Genomic DNA, 22,599 nt, shown 5'->3' with positions numbered 1-22,599 from the left:
TGAATGAACAACATAATGCTTATTAATTATTGAGGAAGACAAACTGGATCCATACTTATTAATTATCTTGTGGTTCATAGCTATATGATTTCCTGCTAGTTTGATTGAGATTTGATTGAGTATTTACTAGGTACTTATGCAACATCTAGGAAAATATAAATACAAATTGATGTTTGTCTTGAACAGTTTAAAGTGTATTAGTTTGATTCTATTCAAACATTGAAACAAAGGGTGGATATTAAGAAGACAATTAATATACATTTATGTATTGTAAATGTAGTATATTAACTTATTTCATTCATTTAAATATATTATTATTTTTATTTTAATAGTGCATTCAAAGCATTACAATGCCAAAGCAAAGTAAGTTAAATATACTCAAATTGCCGAATTGGATTCCAAGCGAAGTAAATACTTTATATTTATACAAAATGCATGTTAAGTAGTATTTGTGACTTATTGTATTTGATATATAGTTGTGATTGATTACAACTTCTTTGAATTCTTTATGATGATGATTATTGTTACTATATACTAGTATTTGCACTCGTGTGCGATGCACGTAATGCATTTGTTATAATATATGAATTATAATTTGCTTCATATTCGATAGTGTAAATTTGAATGTTGAATTAAGGTTTGTCTGAATATTTCAGAATTGAATTAATTGGTCTCATTATCTTTATGTGTAGTAATTTAGCTATAGAAATTTGTGTAACGGAATATATATGTAATATGTAGATATGTAACAATTTTGTTATATTGGTGCAAGAAAAAAACATAATATAACTGTTTTGAATTACGCATTATTGAAAACCTCTTTATAGAAGACATTAGTAGTAGTAACAGAAGTTTGTCCATCATCGTCTAGAGCTAAAACTTAAGGCCATTAGGATGAGTGACTCGGGAAAAAGCCATGTACAATTGACCATGATTAAAGACTGGTTTTTTCAACAATAATCCTACGTGAGTTAGTGTTTTACCCTGGCTTTTGTTGATAGTCATTGCATATGCTAGCATTAGCGGAAATTGTTTACGCTGGAACTTGAACGGCAATCTCGTATCAGAAGGGGTGAGAGACATTCGTGGTATAAGTACTTTGGTTCCTTGCTGCGTTCCATTAACTATTCTTGCTTCGACAATATGATCTGCCAATCTTGTAATGATGAGGCGCGTACGGTTGCAAAGACCAAGAGAGTGGTCTATGTTCCGCAGTAACATAACAGGTGCACCAACTTTTATTGTCAATGAATGATTAAGAAGTCCAAACAATCTCAAGCTATTTAAAAATTCAGGAATATGTACTTGTGAGCACTAGTGCAAAAACAGTCATTCGCGTTCAAAGTTAATGCTAAAAGGCGTCCAAAGTTGCTTGGACGCGGATGTAGGAGACGCTAATTGTATATACAAGTAGCGTCCAAAGTAACTTTGCACGCGACGAAAAATGATAATTCGCGTCCAAAGTTGAAGAACATTGGACGCGTATAGTATTTTTTATTAAAAAAATAAACATCATACGCGTCCAAAGTTCATGAACTTTGGATGCGTATGTTTGCATTTAAAAAAAAAATACTATACATACCCGTACAAAGTTCATGAACTTTGTACGCATATTATATATATATATATATATATATAGATGTGTATTCAAATGAGGACAAGTATATTATAGAGGACTGTGAGGACAGATGTAGTGTGTGCCATTAGCAGGTATGTCGTGTGCATGACCGAATGTAGTCGTGTGCCACAGTTTGTATGTCGCGCGCTAGATTTGTTAATTTATAGAACTTGGGTTCGAAACCTGATGTTTACATTTATTCTTGTGTGCCATTATGTATTAAGTTGTGTGCCTGGTAAAAATTTGTTGTGTGCCCATTATTTGTCCTCACGGTCCTCTATATATTGTTGTCCTCATTTGAACTCAACCCAGTATTCAAATGAGGACAAGTATACTATAGAGAACTGTGAGGATAGATGTAGTGTGTGCCATTAGCCGGTATATCGTGTGCATGGCCGAATGTAGTCGTGTGCCACAGTTTGTATGTCGCGTGCTAGATTTGTTAATTTATAGAGCCTGAGTTCGAAACCTGATGTTTACATTTATTCTTGTGTGTCATTATGTATTAAGTTGTGTGCCTGGTATTAATTTGTTGTTTGCCCATTATTTGTCCTCACAGTCCTCTATATATTGTTGTCCTCATTTGAACTCAATATATATATATATATATATATATATATATATATATATATATATATTTAAGATAAAAAAAACTGAAATCAGCACTAATACATAATATGACAAACAATAAGTTGTCATCTTTTGCGACATTGAACTTATAGGCGCATTACATATTTCAACAATCTATCAAACTACACACACCAATTCTATCAACTAAAACACACCAATCTAAAATTTTAATTCTAATAACATTTTACTACAAATAAACTATAAATTCTAAATGTTAACAATTAAAATAAATTACTTAAAAGATGTAATATTGTGATAACATTTATCAACCACATAAAATATCCTCATGCTCGAAGCAAGAAAAATGTCTTGGGAATCAAAACAATCACAGAAGTTCAATACCCAAAATCAATGTAAAACTAAGGCCTAAAAGCTGAAATTCACACAAACAACAAGAAAACAAACACTTGGGACTACTTTACCTCTTGCAAGACCAAGAGTACATTGAAGCCATGCCTCTGCACCTCAAAACATTAAGCCTCTCAATTACACCTTCAGAGAAAAAAAACAAATTTTCAGTTCAAACACCTTAGAATGAAGTAAATTTTGGTCCAATTTTCAGTGTAAATTGGTGGTTTAAATTTGTGTCGAGTTTTTCTCGTTACTAAAAAAAGAAAAAGAAAAATTATAATAAATGAAGAGAAATGTGAGGTGTTTTAAATTTGTGGTTGAACTACTACTCACCCCATTGAGAGCCTGATGGCTACGTCTGCAGCATTCTTGTGGAAGCAAGAAGGTAAACCAAACTTAACCTCCATTATCACACAAAAAAGATGAGAGGGTAGTGTTGTTGTAGTTACAACAGTACACCTATATATATAATATATTGTATATTGATGTGAAAAGGACACCCAAAAATCCATTAAAAATTTGACAGTATAGTGCTTACCCGCTCCAGAAAAAGAAAGCAACTTGGAATGCATTCTGCAGTGCAGATCAGATCAGATTAGAAACAAATTAGAGGATCTCACAAACTAATCCAAAATTTTCTTTAAATGGCAGCCAAACAGCATATGCATACCTGTCCTGCATATAAACAAGATGATAAGAAGATATACGGAGGTTTAATGTTAGTTTTTGTTCCCAATCCCAATCCACAAGCTAAGGGGGAATCATCTTTATCAACTTCAGGGTACCCAGCCAAAAGCTTTATCAGCTTCAGGGTCCTTCTTCATTCATCCATGTAGGAGCTATCTTTTTCAGAAGTTCCTAACAAACATATAAAGGCAATAAAGACCATATGATAAAGTAGAAAAACTCTTGAAATATCTAATGAACAAAAACATATAAAGGGTCCTTCTTCATTCATACCTAATGATAATCACAAAAACTCTTGCACCATTTGATATATTCATTGAAATATCTAATGAACAAAAAACTGTCCATGTGGTTAGTCATGCCATATGATTTAAATATTTTGAGTATGCAATAGTCTTTAAATTTATTTTTTGCAAAAATAATGGAATATATTGTTTTTGGTTTATAAAGGAAAAATGTGAATACCTGTAAGGCTGTAACTGTAACCAACTGAAACAAAAAAAAAAAAAAAAAAAAAAAAAAAAAACATATATCAATGAGAAAAGCCAATATTATTTACTAATGTCATATCTATCTATCATATTATATCAGTGAAAACAGGACAGAGAATCCTCCCAGAAGTCAACTAAGCTAAGCTAATCAGTGCACAATAACAACTAACTAAGATTGGGCATTGAAAATAGCACAGAGAATCCTCCCAGAAGTCAGCTAAGCTAAGATAATCAGTGCATAATAACAACTAACTAAGATTGGGCATTGAACTTGTGGAAGAAGAAACCAAGTTCTTCAAAGTCATGAAGGAAAGAAATAATATACAATAATGCAACACGTGATAATCTACACCCAAACAAGTGAGTAGACCTGAAGGAAAGAAATAAGACTTCCTAATCAATAATGCAATATAGTGGAAAAAGGCAAGTATAGATGCAAATAAGCCGACTGCCTACAATATTTTCTTAGCAGTTCATTAGTTAAGTAGAAAAGAATTAAATTCAGTTAAAAGAACATGAATACTTTTCACAGAGTTGTTACACGGTGAATAATGGTTATCGTTTACTTACTGAATCTCCAGGACAAACTGGCACAGGTCTGAATTTTCAATCGTGGAAGCAGCTATGGGCTTTACCGGTTCCTCCTAAAGTACGTAATCTCCTGTGGCGTTGTGCTCGTGATATATTACCGGTTTGCGAAAATCTGAAGAGGAAACATGTCTGGATTGGGAGTGGCTGTTCATTTTGTGGTTGCGCTACGGAAACTCCTGAACACATTTTCGGTGAATGCATGTGGGCCGAGAGGGTGTGGAGCGAGAATGATATACTAAAAGGGCATAATTTACAAGGTTTTCTGGATATGATGCTGATGGGTCCGAGTACTGACAAGGCTATAAAGATGGCAGCCATCATTTGGACGATTTGGAACGCGAGGAACGATATTGTTTGGCGCGGTTTGTCACCTTCAGTTGAGGGGATGAAGATCCAGATCGACAGGTTGCAGTCAGTTTGGGCAGAAGCTTTTAATCCCATTAGAGTGCCGGGGTCTCGGCATGTTGTCACGGTCCTTTGGTCACCGCCACCACTGAACTTTTTTAAGTGTAACATCAATGCGGCTATTTTCACAGTTGGGGCAGGCTACGGAGCAGTTTTACGAGACCACGCCGGGCAGTTTGTTGCGGCTAGAAGTGAGCACGCCCCTGATATTCAGGATCCTTTTATGGCTGAAGTTCTGGCGGCCAAGTCAGCCTTAGTTTGGTTAGCCGATCTTCAATACAGCCGTATAATTCTAGAATCAGATTGTTTAAATTTCTGTAACGCGTTTAATTCTCGTAAGGTAGACTTTTCTTATACTGGTACGATTGTAAAGCAATGTTTGTCGATTGCTAGGGACATAGGGGACGTTAAGGTCCAACATGTCAAGAGATCAGCGAATCTAGTGGCTCACACACTTGCTCGGGCAACTGATTCATCGTCTGTCTCAGGGTCGTGGGATGTTACCCCACCCGTTTGTATTGCTGGTTTGTTGAATTTGTAATATATTGGTTTGGCGTTTTGTTTCAAAAAAAAAAAAAAGTAGAACATAACTAATAACCATTTCCAAATCTTGGTTGTTTAGTGAAGCACTGGTACAAGGGAAAAGAGAGCCAGCATGAGAGGAAACTATAACATTAAAGTTTGAGAAAAAATGAGGGTTGGCTCACCTTTTCTTTGAATCAGCATCTAGAACCTGTAATGTAATGTAATGCGATAAACAGTACAAAACTCTGAGTACATATAACAAAGAACTTGTCCTATATTGTTTAGAATTAAGTTCAAGAACTAAACTCAAATAAATAATGATCAGTTTAGCACTGCCCCAAGCAGTCAGCTATCAACTTTCCAGTGGCAAATGAACCATCTCAATAGAATTTACTCCACATTTATTTCCTTGACTATAGTGGCATTTTCACTTCAGAAGGTTTGATTTGTTTCACTTTTAGTTCTTGACAGATACCAGAACATACAAAAAATGATCAATTAAAAAATGTTCATATAAAACTGATACCAGAACATACAAACTTCAAATGCTCTCACAGCGGGAAGATTAAATATCATTCTTTGTCCATACTTAAATTGAGAAAACCAACTACTATAAATGTTTACAGACATATAATTGAAAAATATTACTCGGTGTAATCTATTTTCTACATTAAAATGCACATTAAGAAAATAAAATTTGGAATCCAAGAAGATATACTCACAATTACTGTAGTCACAATGGCTTTGACCCCTGTGTGCCATGGTCAGCTCTTTGAATTGCTTCACAATGCGATCTATGTGTTTCAGCCTCCCATTGTACTATATTAGAGAGCTTTTAAGTATACAAATATGCAAATCTAGTGTTATATCAAAGATCTTGTCTTGAAGCAATACAGTTTATAGCATAGAGCTTACAGGCACTCACTCAACATACCTTAATTTTTTGTTCTTTTGAAGCAGAGGCAGTTGCATAGTTCCTCAGTAGCTGCAAGAAATGTGAGGGTTTCAATACTTTCTTGGAGTCATTAAGGAAATTATGAATCAAACAATTATGCCTAAAAGCATCACCATTGTTCACAATGCAAAACTGCAGAACAATAAAAGTCAACCTCCTAGTTGGTGATAAATTATTAGCAATGTATCATCACTATTTATTCAAACCATAAGGAAAAAATTGGTCAAGGACTACTCCCAATTCTATAGGGGCATGCTGCTAATCCAAATAATCAACTCATCCGAATTACCTTAGGGTTGGAGAGGGTAGGACAGAGAAAGGATCGATGAGCGTTAGATCTCTCGGCTGAAGAGAGGGCCTTCTGGAGAAGAGGGAAGCCCATCGATCTAGCACGTCCTGCCATTGACATATCAGAGAGCTCTTCTTTGCTCTAAGGTGAATCGTTCGCCGGCGCGAGAGAGAGAATCCAGAGACAAAAGGGAAGGGTTTGAGAACGAAGCCCAAAGAACGCTGCAGTTTACCCTATAGACCACCACTATTGCTCTCGCTCCGTCTAAAATGAATTACTCCGTAATAAATAAATATATATACGTACCGTTCCACAGCCGACGACTTTCTTGGGGCGGAAACTTTACAGCGGCGTGGACCGGTAGCGGCGGCGGCGGGGCTAGAGATTGGTGGCGGAGGCGACAGCGCTGGAGACCGGCGGCGATGGAGCTGTGCGAGGAGCGATGGAGGAGGCGACGTCGCTGGAGACGGCCGGCGATGGAGGAGTGCGAGACGACGGGAGATGGAGAGCGGCAGCGGTGGCTATGGAGACAACGAACGACGGGAAGATTGGAGAGCGCCGGCGGCGGAAGACGAAGTGTATTGGTTTGAAGTGGGTGAAGACGACGGGAAGGGTTTTGATCTGAAAACAAAAAATAATCGCGTCCAAAGTTTGAAACTTTGGACGCCTTTATCAAAGCCCGTATACATTGGGCATCTAAAGTTACTTAACTTTAGACGCCAGTGTTTTATTTAAAAAAAAAAGAATTTAATTATATAGTTGCATTTTAATTACAAAAATGCCACCGCCTCCCACATTACGCGTCCAAAGTTTAAACTTTGGATGCGAATTATTCGATTTTATTGATGTTTTTTGTACTAGTGGAGAGATTATCACCATCTGATTCTGCTTTACAAAAAGAGTCACAGCTTAAATACGTCCAACCTTTTGCAGTGTTTATGTCACACATATACTGATTAATTTGATCAACGTAACAACATCTAAAGTCGGTGAGAGGATCGCTCGTCCTTCTAGGTGCGACTCTTCTAGCATTCCATACTTCGTCGCTGGGAAGATGCTTTCAACTATAGTTGCAATTGGATAAGGTCCACACTTCAACATAAACCTTCGTGGAATATCGATCTCAAACAAACCATTGTTTACAAACCCTGTAATCCCATCTCCGATGTCTGCAATCCATCTTGAGAACCAATCAACCGTCTGTCTATCTTCGTTTGAAGCTAAGCTCTATAGTCTCAGGTTCTTCGTGGGCCTCAATACCTTGCAATTCCTCTAGAGGTATGAAGAATTAATAAATTAATAATGGATCCTACAATCATTGGTCTCGTTGCTTTTGGAATAACTGGAAGAATCTGTCTAAAATTTCCGCACAATAATACCGTCTTTCCACCAAATGATTTATGATCACTACCAGGTACGGTGAATCTCAATATATCCCTCATGATTTTGTCTAAAGCCTCAAAACAGTATTTGTGTGTCATCGGTGCTTCATCCCATATTATCAATTTGCACTTGATTATATGTTCGCAAAGGGTCACTATCTTGAGAGATATTGCAGGTGGAATCTTCATTCAGTGAGAGTGGTATAACAAATCAAGAATGCGATGTCCTGCCACCCGGCAATAGTAAAGATGTTATTCCACTTGAAGTAACATTCAGAACAATATCTCCGCGGCTCCTTATCTTTGAAGATAATGTTCTCCACACGAACGTCTTGCCTGTTCCTCCGTAACCATACACAAAAAAACAATCCCCCTCCATTAGAATCAATATCATTAATAATAGAGTTGTAAACAACCTTCTGTTCATCCGTCAATTGAGTTACCAATGTTTCATGCTCTGCCTTCAATGATTCCTTGTCGTACGCCAACTCATCGAATATCAACATGTTTTCCGTCAATCCAATGTTGTTTTCTTCTGGAATCGGCATTTTTGGATAGTTGCTTAGGCTCTTCCCCCACAAAGACAGTAACTTCTCCAACTCGAACAGAGAAAATTGTTGTTTATCGTATTCCGATAACAACAAATTTGCATAGTTTAGAAACGAAATGAAAACATAATCAAAGAATAGGTTTTTGTATAAATCATGAAAAGCAAATAATAATGTTCAATAAATAGATTGCATGTTGATTTACTTGGATTGTGCATGAGACGTCGACGATGAAATTGTGCATCCTCAGCAAGAAATTGCCAAACGGCACTCCACACCACCTCGGGTTTAGTGATTGAACTTGAAGTGAGCAACGTAGCAAACAACATTCGCAATGCAAATGCGGATGCCCAGTAACTGGATTCAGTAACACCGTCGATGTACTCCTTGTCATCATCTAATAATCCATATACTCTGCATAAGTCGAGGATTTGATCTTCCCCATAGACAACGTTATGTTGCTGCTTTAAGTGGTAATTTGACCTCTCCAAAGGTGCCATGCAATTATGGATCATGTACCAAAATAGTCGCCAAGTTGCTTCACATGCTGATATATAGCGACAATCGTAATACATGTTAATCTCATCGACCACATCACCACTAACTGCATTCGTAGAATTATTCATGAACTCTACTGTGACTCGATCATTTCCTTTATTAACGTATTTGAATAAATATTTGATTGATCTCAACTGGTTGCACCATTCAACGTTAATATGTGCGTGATATTTTAAAAGTAGATGTCTATTATGCGGGACAATGTAACGGTTATCAAGTTGGATTCCATTCCTACTGATTGTGCGTCCATTATCACGCCTTCTGTAGATTGGGTAACCATCTTTATCCAGAATCGTCTGACTAACATATTTTTTGGGAAAATACTTTGAACATTTACCATTTACCATGCATGGCGAGTTCTTCCGGAGTTGTCCGCACGGTCCGTGCAACATAAATTCGCTAACTGCGTCATTGTACTCGTTGTCAGCATCTGGGTCTGGAATCTCAGCAGAAATCAAGGCATCAATTTCCGGTGCAGAATGTGCCCGATTAATTCTTTTGGCAAATAGCAATATGTGCGTGTGGGGGAGTCCTCTTTTTTTTTGAAATTCAATTGTGTAGATAACTGTGCAGGAAATTTTTTAAAAAAAGTTAGTTTTATAAATGTAATTTAGAATTAATTCGGGCACATTAAAGTATGTATGATAATCAAATACCTCCACATATGTCACCAAACAGCTTTTCTGACTTGATCTCTTCAATCATAGCATCAAGTTTCATCTTAAACACGCGACAAACAATATCGGGTCTATCCTCTGCTTTAAGCCCATGTTGTGCAACATACCGCTCAATCTCAGGCGACTTCGGGTTGCATGTGAATGTAATGAACAGATGAGGATAACCAATGTGCCTACATATTGTCATTGCATCTTGATAGTTTTGAATCATATACCTAACTCCACCCGTGAATGATTTTGGTAATATAATTCTTTTACCCCGAGTTGTGGGGTCTAATTCGCCCCTTGTTAATGCATTGCTCAACCCTTGATAAGCTTCACAACGCAACGCCTTATGATGAGTTCTAATGTAGGTCAAACGTGCATATTCGATCATTGTATATGCATCAACTAAGTATTGTTGAAATAACCTCCTAGAATATAACAATGTTTGCTTCTCATTTACCTTCTCATGTATATAGAATGAGAAATACTCTTTAGGGCTAATTCTTTTTCTACCACCATGATGTCCTTGGCGCCATGCATTAGAAAATGTAATATCTTCACGATAACCATCTTCGCCATATGGGAACAACAAAGGGTACTGTAGGGGCAAATATGTAGGGTTCAAATGATTTATTCTCTTCAACTGTCCAGTCTGGCTCTCGATCAAAATGTCTAGATCACCCATTGATGGGTCAAGGTCCCCGACAATAAGTGCAGCCACCTCATTAGCGGTAGATAAATTGTAGGTCCTTCCACCTTTATTTCGCCTGCCAATTAAATTCATTTTAACCTCAACAATTGGATTAGACTGAATTTCATTTCTTGCCATTCTGAAACATTTTACCAAAACATTATTTCCATCCAGCATGTTCTTTAATTCCTCAACAATATTTTCATGGATATCCCCTGAGTTAACACCTCTTCTGCATAGGAAACAAACGGATGTAAATAAACAATAGATGTCATTGTTGGTATAAGCGAAACGAAAGGTATAACGTATTTGGATACTTACGTAACAGAATTGATGCGATTATTAATCTCATTATCTATGTCGTAAATATATAACTGTGCAAACTTTGGCATGAAACATTCTCCTGGAACCAAGCTTCCAATCCAATGATAATTTTGACCACTTATCCTAAAAATCGGAGGACCGTTACCGGTGTTGATTGACCTATCGACTCTACCTTCCAGAGACGTGAAGCAAAACATGTTATATCTTCGAATATTGTTGAGGAAGTGTATGCTCTGTTCATTATCATCAAAGTGTAGGCTCTAGAGAACAGGGGGAGGATCATTCATGCGAGGTAATTGTATCTTGCCCTCATAGCAACACTTTGCGTATTTCGGCAATCATCGCGTAACATTTTGATTTGAGCGCTCATGTCGCCAGAATAAGGCACCACAATAATTACAAGAATGAGTAGCATCTCCAAGGTACAAATAGGAATCTAATTACATAAATAGTTAACAATTAACGAAGATGAACATAAAAGATTTGTGAATTCATAAAAATGAAAATTACTACGATTTGTGAGTTTATAAAAAATTATCATATCTGTTGTTTTCACATACGAAATGTTTGAATTCCGTATTTAAATTCCTTACATTTGTTCTTAATGATATTGTACTGGAAGTTCTCATAACTGATCGCAAAGCACAATTAGATTTAGGATGTGCTGGTCTTTACACTGGATAAAACATAATAAATTGTTATTTATTGTTTTAATAATGTTAAAAAGTTGAGGCAACAGAATAGCACTAACAAAGATGTAACAAATCGTGAACAATGTAATAAAAATTAACGTTTGATACATCAACTAATGGTTGGCGTGAAAAAGACGTTGAAGTTGACATATTTGACATATTAAAAGAATGTAGAGTGGACGGTGGAGACATGCTGCGCATATGAACTGCAAATTTTATATCAAAACATATTTAACATGAGATTAATAGTATATGTATATTATGTGTTAATTCAAACATATATAACCTAAAACTGAACATATACGACATACAAAGAAATAGACAGATATTTAATACACAAAGATGTTACCATTTGTTGAGGTAGTGAAGGGTGTGGCCGATCGAATATCACTGTTCAATGCGTATATATTTGGGTTGGTAGCAACTGCAAATAGATTTAACGCATAAAATTCAAACAATGATTAATTAAATAAAATGATATTAAAAAATTGCTTAGTATTAGAGGATAAAATGATATTTTGACTATAAAAATACCATTTGTAAACCAAATAAACATTAAAGTAAAAATTATAAAATTGATAAAATTATTAACATTGTAAAAAAAAAAAAAAGTGGTGATTTCATTAACCTCAGAATATTTCACCTTTAACTCGCTAGCAGTGACCCTTAGTAGAGGGGTACACACATTATCCCAAAGTATTAGTTGACCATCTTGATCATCATCAAGGATATCAATCACCAATTTATATTTTATGATTCCATTTGCCAACTGTTTGTTACATGGCTTGCAATACATTTTGTCCTAACTTTGTTGAAGTTTATTCCCACAATTCTTATTCGTACATGCAGTGAAATGCTAACCGTTTTCAATATCACGAATTTCTCTAAACACCCAAAATTGTCCAACCTACAAAGTTTATTAAAAACACGTCAAATCATGAGTTGTATGTTAAAAGGAATGTAATATAAATTTAGTTTAAATGATTGTGACCTTCTTTTCGTCATGAATATCCTTTAAAGAACTGACTATGATATTATGATTCGACATAGCTCCAACAGATCCGCTTCCAATGAGTCTGGAAGTTGAGCTTATACTTCGCACAGGAGTAAAGAACCTAGGCAAACTACTTAAAACAAATATGTTGTAATCGTTCAAGATGTTATCGATTGCATATTATATGGCGTGACCAAATTAAAATGTGTCAATACCTCTCCTTAAAACTAAAAAACTCAAGACATTCGTAGTTGAACAAAATCTTAGTTTCAGTATAGGAACTGGAAATCTTGACCTCACCATCTAATATAAAAAAACAGTTTTAAATACGTATATTTGACAAAAAAAAAATTAAAATCTACCATTGTATTATTACTCACCTTCAGTCACCCTTGCCCTACGCAGTTGAAGTATAACAATCAATGGATCTGTTAAAACAACATTAGAGAACGGCAAAAACGAATCCACATGCTCGTCCCACAGGGTTATGCTCAATCTACTTTTCCTGAATTAACAGAAATTGATTTCGTAATAAAGGTTATATATTTATATTTAATTATACCAATAAAGAAGACATAACAATTTTACAAAATACATACCTACAATCCTCAATGACGAAATCAATCAACCTTTGAGATTTTTGATGAACATGAATAACTTTAGGCTCATAAATCGAAACTACACGACCAATCAAATCTGGGAAAAAAATAAAATCGAAAAATTGCAAAAAGAAATGACATAGGTTTATATGAGGAGTAATAAAAAGAACAATATGTATAAAAGTTGTTGCAATGATCTTACTAATTAATTCGTTACAATCAACACCCCTGAAGCCTTCAAGGGCCCAAGGTCCTTAAATTTAAACATGTTTTTTTGGAAAAATTGAATCATCTTGATCCGAGACTTTAATCATCGTGTCACTGTTTGCTTTCATAATGAATTTGTGCTGGCACGTCTTAAACCTCACGTGAGATGTGTGCACAATGAAATTCTCAATGTCATACACTTTTCCTTCGATCAAAACAGTAGCAAATTTGTCCACATATTCTTTTGGAATTTGTAGATGTATGCATATTCCCTACATGAATCATTCATTAATTACAATTGATAAATAGATATTGAATAGAAGAGAAAAAACAATGTTGTAAAAAATTTATAAATTCAAGACATACTTTGTAATAATGAAATATGCATTCCAAAGTTTGGTGCTGTAATGACGTGCGTTGATATTCCCTAGAAAAATAGCAGCGCATTAACCTAAGACATATAGATGTTTTTGTAGTTCTAAGTGAGAGATCGGATGCAGAAAGCTAATTAGACTCCATGGGAATTCAACTGTATGATGCAGTATTGTGTATTGGTTTTAAATGTATGTAGATGAGAAAAACGTAGTATTGAGTACTGTGTACTGATTTAAGAAAATTTGACCGAGAGATGTAGCATATATATATATATATATATGTGTGTGTGTGTGTGTGTGTGTGTGTGTGTGTGTGTGTGTGTGTGTGTGTGTGCGTGTGAGGTGAATCTGGGCTAGTGTTGATCTAGTCAAGCAAGATGACTTCCAATGTCGTTCACCGCTCGGTTACTAGGTCTTTCATAGGTGTGGAACCACCATTCCGTGACCACGTTCCTTATGAGCATTTCAACAAACGCTTTGTCTACATCTCATTCCGGGCCTTATCCTCTCGGATCTGAGGGTGGAAAATGCACGTGGAAAGGCTTAGAGTGTATCGCAATCTCTTGCTAATACACTCTTCTAACAACTCATACATGTGGTACACAAACTCAAGCACAAGTCAAGACAAACACACTACCTGCTAGCAAGGCTAGAGTGTATCACAATCTCTTGCCAATACACTCTTACGAACAAGGCTAGGATGTATCACAATCTCTTGCCAATACACCCATCCTAAACCTTACGCAAGAGCACGCACAACACATATATAAGGCAATACAAATCCACTTCCAACAAGACATCAACACAAGGCCAAACAAATAGATCAATGCATATTTAGCACAAATAAATGAGATCCAATCCACTACTAGAATTTTAGCCAACCATTATACAAACCAAGATCAAGCAAATAGCACAATGGGTAAAACAAAATATTATCAAATGAAGAACAAAAGTAATCTTTACCCAAATCCAAGCTAGATCCCTTCAAATTGGGGGTGAGAAATGAGAGATCCAAGCTACAGAAACTCTAGATCTTCAATCTTCCTTCCAAAGTATCTAGATTTGATGCTAAAACCCTAGAAAGAGAAAATGTAGACTAGCCTAAATCTAAAGCTACCTCTAAGAAACTTCTCTCTAGAATTGTTGAAAAATGAATTGAATTCCCCTTCCAAATCCGATTTTTGCCCTTAAATATGCTAAATTGGTTCGCAACCCCATTCATGCACGGCCTCATGCCGTGAGGCCGACGTGAATGGGGAATTAATCTCCTCCATGCTTAGCTTTCTCGGCCGCGTTCAGATCCCGTTCACGCTCCCCTCACGGCGTGAATGGGAAATGGGAAATAATTCCCATTCTGTCCTTCCTCTCGTGCGTAGTCCCGGTGCGTTCGGTCCTCGTTCGCACTCTTTTTCCCGGCTTTGCTCCTTTTAACTTTTTTACCACGTTTTCCGTCCAAAAGTACCTTAAAACAAGTAAAATATAGAGTTAATACCCAAAATAGTCCCTCGACTATGTCGTAATTACCAATTTGGTCCTCGACTATCATTCTTACCCAATTAAGTCCTCAACTATACAATTTTTACCCAATTTAGTCCTTTGTCAATTTGACTGTTTGTTGACTGTCAAAAGTGGAAATAAAGTTGTAATTTTACAAGTTTTCTCCTTCCTCCTCATTTAGCAGCGCCAAACCATGTAGCAATAAGCTCCGGTTGGGTTCTAAACCTGTCAGTATCGAAGTAGTGGTTATGCATCGGATAGCCCATGAATTTGATTTCCAACGATTTTTTGACGATCGAAATCTGATCGGAGTGTATTGCTGCATGGTTTGGCGCTGCTAAATGGAGAGGAAGGAGAAATCTTGTAAAATTATAATTTTATCCCGACTTTTGACAGTCAACAAACAGTCAAATTAATACAAAGGACTAAATTTGGTAAGAATTGTATAGTTGAGGACTAAATTGGGTAAGAATTGTATAGTTGAGGACTTAATTGAGTAAAAGTTACATAGTTGAGGACTTAATTGGGTAAGAATGGTAGTTGAGGACCAAATTGGTAATTATGGCATAGTCGAGGGACCATTTTGGGTATTAACTCTAAAATATATTTAGGAAGGCATTTCCGTACTAAGCCGTACTTTTAGGACATTTCACTCTAAAACGTAAGACTTTTATATGAAAACGAATGCAAAACTCCTATAAAAGGCTACTAAAAACTAGCATATTTTGAGGCTTATCACCAACTTTTGTTGCAATTGAATTCCCTCCAATAACATGCCAAGAATAATGTTGTGTACCACACCTGTACAAGAGAATGTAAAGAACTCCTCACAACATTTGGAACCCTAACTTGAAATTCCACCATTATATGCAATAGTCATAGCAAAGGCATTTAGAAGGTCAAGCTACCCTCAACCCAAGTCCTAAATAGAACTACTCACAGATATTTAAAGCAAATAAAGCAAAATCATAGATAATAGACGTACAACATCATTAAAAACAAGAGAGAATAAACAAATGAGAATGAATTTATCTATAAAGTGATATTGGATTTGGTAATGGAATCTTCTATACAACCTTTTAAAAGTAAGGTAATATAAAACTAAAATTGTTCTATGGTGAGAATCTTGCTTAGGAAATAAACATGAGATAGTATTCTCTGGTCTAGGGTTCGAACTCCCACACAAAACTCAGGAAAACAAATTTAAAAAACGAAACAGGGATCGGTGCACGACATTGACATGTGTGTTGCGTCGCTCGTGTTCGGACACCGGCTGGCTCATGGACGTGTCGCTGCCTGTGCCTAGTAATGGGTTGTGCACGGGCATGCCGACGCCTGGGTGTTCGCCACAATTTCAGCTTCAAACCCAACTTCAGTTTCTTCAATGAGATCTCCTCCCGAGCGGCTCCAAATTGTCCTTAGCTTCTTTCCGAGAGTTCCTTAACTCCAAACACTTCTTTTTCCTTCATGATGCGAGTGGGTGTAACTATAAATAAAAGCATGTGTTTTAGTTTCAACTCACAACTTATCAAGTCAAATTATACACAAAATAGAATAAGTAGAGGGGTAAAATATCAACAAATAAAGAGGTTATCAGTATTCGATCAGTTATATTGGTCCAACCTACAAGTAATATATTTTAAATGAACATTTAATATATTAAAAAAAAACAAACAAACATGTATATCAATTGTCTACAATGTAATATAGACCATGATCCACAATATAATAATTAAGTCTGCGCCCGAGAAACATGACGAATTCATGGGGGTGAATTTTCTTTTCTTTCTTTCCTCTTAATTCACTACAGTGTTAAAAAAATCAACTAGAACAATATAATAATATGGTAAGTGGTGACTATATATCCAATAATAAATTAAAACATGAAATGTTGCTCAAAACAATTTCTTTATGTAGTTACCATATAGCTTAGCTTTGGTCATAATTAATTTGACTAATATCCACAATTTAATTGAATAAATTATCTTGCTCACACTAAATAATTTTATCGACTGCACACTTTTATGTCAATTGCTCATTCACTCATTACATGAGTGATTATACTTAATCATGATTAGCTCATTTTGACACAAAAGTATAATAAGTTCATCCCTAATATGTACCATGATCACCTCCTTGTCCCTACTCATAAGTACCCACAAAAATAAATTTTAAGGGGAGAATGTGTAAATAGTCATATGAGAATATTGAATTTTTGTCTATATGACATTAATAATTTAAACACTTATTTAAAAAAAAAAAAAAAGATTAAAGCACTATGCTAATTGCTAAATGAATAAATGATGTCGTTTAAATTTCGTAAACTGGACAAGTTAGCCTTATTAAGTTACGTAAGCTAGTCCAACAATTATTTTGATGGGACGAGCGGAATAAAATTGCATACCTTTTCTTCTCTTTAATTATTCAGTGTTTTTTATTCATCGTTTATAAGCTTCCTTCTCCAGCAAGTTCCGTTACCGTCACGGACATATACATTGTATCGAGCCATTTGTCTGACATAAAGACGGTGTCTTTTTTTAGTATCTTTTTAACATACAAGACTTGTCCTTTAAAAACAATTTTAAGTTCACTTTGCGTAGTCTTTACTTTATGTATCTGACATTCTTTTTGAACCCATCTTATTTTTATGTAAAGGTTCTTCACACAGGAAGTGCCGTCGTTAAAGTTGCCGCCGTTAAGTTCTGCGGTGGAATGGTGCGTGAGAGTCCAGCTAAAGTAAGCCGATTTCCGTGTGAAAAAAGCAGTACGTGGCGGATTCTGATTCGTTTAGCATCCATGCGGTCCCACTTTTAGTATTTTCCAGCTGTGATCCCTAGACGCGAGTCCAGCTAAGGAATCACCTAACTCGCGAAATGCCCAGCTGGGTTCTCGTGACGTGGCAGCCACGACCCTCAATTTTTGCAATCAGGGCCCACGTTCACGCGCCACATAGTATTGTGTTTCGTTCGATTGCGCGTTGGGCCCACCATATTGTCCGTTATATACGACTCGTCAGCTCCTTCCCTCTCCATCTCGAAAACTTATTTCATCTTTCTCTGTTCGTTTTTGTAACAAAACCTCCTCTCTGTTTCTCTCTGATGGATCCGAAGGTTGGAATCGCGGTGGTGTTTATGTGCATCGTAGTTGCCGGCGTCGGAGGTCAGTCTCCGGCTTCTGCGCCTTCTGCTGCGCCGACGACGGGGACTCCTCCGGCGGCGTCACCTTCAAAGCCTGAATCTCCGGCTCCTGCTTTGGCTCCACGTATTGCAGTTTCCGCTCCCCAGGCCAATGCTCCGGCCGCCGCGCCTGTATCCCCGCCTGCCCAGACACCATTGTCCTCACCTGCTTCGGCTCCGGTATCCTCTCCACCGGCAGCCACTCCCGTGCAGTCTCCCGCCCCGGAACTTGCAACTCCCCCCGCTAAAGTCCCCGTCGCTGCTCCGACTCAGGCTCCAACTCCGGCATTGCTCAGCCCACCTGCGCCTCCAAGCCAAGCCCCCGGACCTAACCCCGACTCCATCTCTCCCTCTCCGTCGGGCCTTAATGATCAGGTACCTTCAACTCAACATATGTTTTATAATCTAAAATTGGACGAAAATTACTCAATTGGGCTGTAATGGACATAATCAAACCACACTAAAAGACTGAATCCAAATCCATTAATTAGTATAACTCATAACTCCTTCTTTTCAACTTATGATCGATATGTTCTGTTTAAATTCAAAGATAGAAATGCATACTAATGTTTGAGACTTTGGATGGAAAATTGCAGAGTGGAGCAATGAAGGTGACGAGCATGGTGGGAAGCTTGGTGATTGGATGGGCTGTGTTGAGCTGCCTTCAGTTCTAGAGACCATACAAGAATAATTGCAACCCATCACCATATTGTTGATGATTTTGATATATAGATATTAATTATACACTCTCGATATGGCACGGGGAATGATACTTTGACTTCGGGCGTTTAGGATTTGCCTTATTGGCTTCATTATATTTCTTTTTTCATTCTTTTGCTGTAGTTTGAGATGACTCTTGTAGTGTTCATTATTTATATATTCTGCTTCTATACAATAATTTCCTTTTATAATGCTCTATGATGTTTTGTGTTTTCATTTTGTCTGGTTGAGAGGATAGAACATGATTATCATACAAAAGATTATGAATTTTGTTGCCTCATTTACTTCTCCAACAAATTATTGCGTATACGTAGGGATGACCACGGTTCGGTTTGAACTGAACCGGACACTAAAGCAATCGAATTAAAAGTTTCCGGTTATGATTCAGATCTAGAACTCAATATTTAGATGCCAATTTATTAAAATTATGTATCAAAAAATTTGAATCTTGAACCGTGAACCGGCGGTTCCGGATCCGGTTCGCGATTTTAAACCGTCTTTATTTTAAAATTTTATTTTTTATTTTAAAATAGTCTAAATTCAACAATAAATGTATTTTATTTTTTCAGTTCGGAACATGAACTGTCCGTTTCGGTTCACGATTTTAATAAACTCTAAATATTGAGTTTCGATTCTGAATTGTAATTGGAATATTTCAGTTTGGTTGCTATAGTGTTTGTTTGGTTTGAACCAAATTATGGTCATAATTTGTTGGAGAAAAAAAATAAATAAAATATTTATTTTAAGGGTAAATATGTCCATTTAACATTTCAGGGGGAAAAACAACCACTTCAATAATTCAGGGGGAAAAACTGCTATAGATATATAACTCAAGGAGAAAAAATGTCATTTTCCCTAATTTAAAAATCAAGTTTTCATTTATTTCCGTTTTAAACATACAATATATAAATAAAATTTCTTACTTAGGAAAATTTGACTCCACTTTGAACATACTCAATCAGAATTTGACTACACTAAAAACTTTGTCTCAGAATGATCATTTTCTATGTCGTTTTAGCTCATTTTCCATCAACTATAATGTCGATTTTTTTGGCCACCGAAATAGTCAAACAACAGTCAACACAACCAGAAAACTAAGACAAGAGTTGCGAGAAAAAAACAATTCTCTTTATTGAATTGCTTTTTGTGCGTGTATAAAACTTAATCTTTTTCAAGGTATTCAAGGCCTATTTATACATGAACTAAGGGGCCTAAACTAGGCAACTCTATCTTGCCATAAATACATGGGATCTTCCTTTCATATATAATTTATTCCCTTTCGTAAACATAATTGATTTTCTTTCCTTATAGCCTCTGTGTACCTCACCGCCCTCTGTGAGATTCGCTCCTCAAATATCTTCTGGATTCCGTTGTATCTTCTCTGCATGTCTGAGTCATCTTCGGAGTTGAAAAATCTTCCCCTTGGTAGACTGAGTGGCTCACTTGTACTCCCGAGCACGACTCCTCTAGGTGCTCGGCGCGGCGCCCCCTTTGGGTGAATCCCTTTCTACTCGACCCTTCAGTCGAGTGCTTGCCCCCTGCCACTCGACCACCCTTTGATTGCTAGCTCCACTAATCCATACCTACTCGGCAATCTAGCCGTGTGCTTGCTCCTTGCCACTCGGCTACCCCTTCGACTACTAGCTCCAAGTGTTCGATGCCCGACTTACCGCCCATAACATTCATTTGTTCGTTGGTTAGTTAAAATTTTTTTTTGTCAAAATTAGTGTTCTAGAGAATCACGCGATACTTGTAAATTTTTAAATTTTGCTTTTATCAATATATACTCTCACAGCATGTTTGGTTCACGGAATGAATTTTGAGGTAATAGACTAATAGGAATACTATTCCATAAGGAATGAAAAGGCAAGGAATAGAATAAGAATTGTATTCTATTATTTGGTTCGCGGAAGGATTAGACTTTATGAATTATATTACAGTGTTTGGTTGGTTTAAGGAATAGAAATGAAATATGTTTTAAAAAACATAAATACCCTTATAAAAATGTGGTGGTGGCGGTGGTGGTGAAATAGGAAATAAATTTAATTGGGTGGTTAAAATAGGAAATAGAAACTTTAGGTTATTTCTGATAACTCAGGAATATTTGATGTCGGGGGGCTCCCAAGAATCTTTATTCCATTGCAAGAAGAATAGGTCATTTTCAGAAACATTGTTCCTGAGAATAGATGTTTTTACCAAACAAAAGAATAGGCCTATTACTGAGAATGCTATTCCATTCCAGGTCTATTCCGCGAATCAAACGTGCCATCACATAGTTATAGTAGGTTTCAATCGTAACTAAAAAAATCTTTATTTTGTGCAGGGTCCTTGTAGCTGCTTAATTCCCTTTATTAACCCTTAACTTTGGATGAGTGTCTTAAAAGAAGAAGAAAAATAAAATAGAAAATCTTTAGATGACTGATTCCCAATCGTTATGCGTTGGACTCGTGTCCAGCATGCATGCTGGACACGGCTAACAGTGCCGTTAGGCACTGTTATCTCTTTTTTTTTTTTTCTATAAATTTCAGACCGCTTCGTTATAGGAGTATATGTTCATAATTTTATTACTATATGTTAATAACTGTACATTCATAACTCCATAACTGTACGTTCATAACTCTATAACTGTACATTCATAACTCCATAATTGTACATTCATAACTCCATAACTGTACATTCATAACTCCATAATTGTACATTCATAATTTTCGAAGCTCTATGTTCACAATTTTAGAGCTCTATGTTCATAATTTTATCACTATATGTTCATAATTGTAAGTTCATAATGTCAGAGCTCTTTGTTCATAATTCGATCAATAACTGTACATTCATAATTCCATAACTGTAGATTCATAATCTCATAACTGTAGATTCATAACTCCATAACTGTAGATTCATAACTCTATAACTGTAGATTCATAACTCCATAACTGTACATTCATAATCTTCGAAGCTCTATATTCACAATTTTAAAGCTCCATGGTCATAATTTTATCACTATATGTTCATAATTGTAAGTTCATAATGTTAGAGCTCTGTGTTCAATTTCATAATTGCATAACTGTACATTCATAACGGCATAACTGTACATTCATAATCCAAAAAAATAACGCCGTTAACGGCAAAACACGCGCGATTTTTTTTTTTTTTTTTTAACTAAATGACGCGTTTTTTTTTTTTTATAAACGACGTCGTTTTGGGCCGTGTCCACAATTCATTGTGGACACGGGTCCAGGGCATAATTTGCCACTGATTCCTTATTGGCTTATATGTCCAAGTAATGGACTTGGTATTAAGGCCTATTGTGTGTGGCCCAAGCAACAGCCCGTTGACCCAAGTGGGTTAACCTAACAAGAATATCTATCCATGGTTAGGTTTTTAAAATTATAATGGTTAATACAATCATTATTGTGCGGACCATGATCTAAACAAGTTGTGTGGACCATATTTTGTATACTGTAAAATAATGTATATTCAATACAAAAATAATGTACATTGTATTCAGGGGATGTACATTATTTTTATACTGAGTATGCATTATATTCAGGCAAATTAAATGTACATTATTTTCATACTGAATGTAGATTATAAATATAACGTACACTCAGAACAAAAATAATGTACATCCCCTGA

General features: G+C 36.2%; 1 protein-coding gene and 1 long non-coding RNA gene across 2 annotated transcripts; one reads left to right on the top strand and one right to left on the bottom strand.

The window, feature by feature from the left end:
* Positions 1-2,527: 2,527 nt before the first annotated feature.
* On the bottom strand, positions 2,528-3,495 carry LOC109151892. Its single transcript, XR_002049299.1, has 4 exons — positions 3,270-3,495; positions 3,138-3,172; positions 2,933-3,000; positions 2,528-2,740 (listed from the first exon to the last, which is right to left on the bottom strand). It is a non-coding gene; the product is annotated as an uncharacterized LOC109151892 (long non-coding RNA).
* A 14,595-nt stretch (positions 3,496-18,090) lies between these two features.
* LOC109151920 (lysine-rich arabinogalactan protein 18-like) lies at positions 18,091-19,154 on the top strand. The gene is made up of 2 exons (XM_019299526.1): positions 18,091-18,621; positions 18,843-19,154. Exons 1-2 carry the CDS (start codon positions 18,169-18,171, stop codon positions 18,918-18,920), a joined length of 531 nt encoding a protein of 176 aa, XP_019155071.1. The 5' UTR covers positions 18,091-18,168; the 3' UTR covers positions 18,921-19,154.
* Positions 19,155-22,599: the final 3,445 nt, after the last annotated feature.

This window comes from Ipomoea nil, unplaced genomic scaffold, assembly GCF_001879475.1.
Source record: "Ipomoea nil cultivar Tokyo-kokei standard unplaced genomic scaffold, Asagao_1.1 scaffold2297, whole genome shotgun sequence".
Classification (NCBI taxonomy): Eukaryota; Viridiplantae; Streptophyta; class Magnoliopsida; order Solanales; family Convolvulaceae; genus Ipomoea; species Ipomoea nil.
This window is presented reverse-complemented; position numbering and strand designations above follow the sequence as displayed.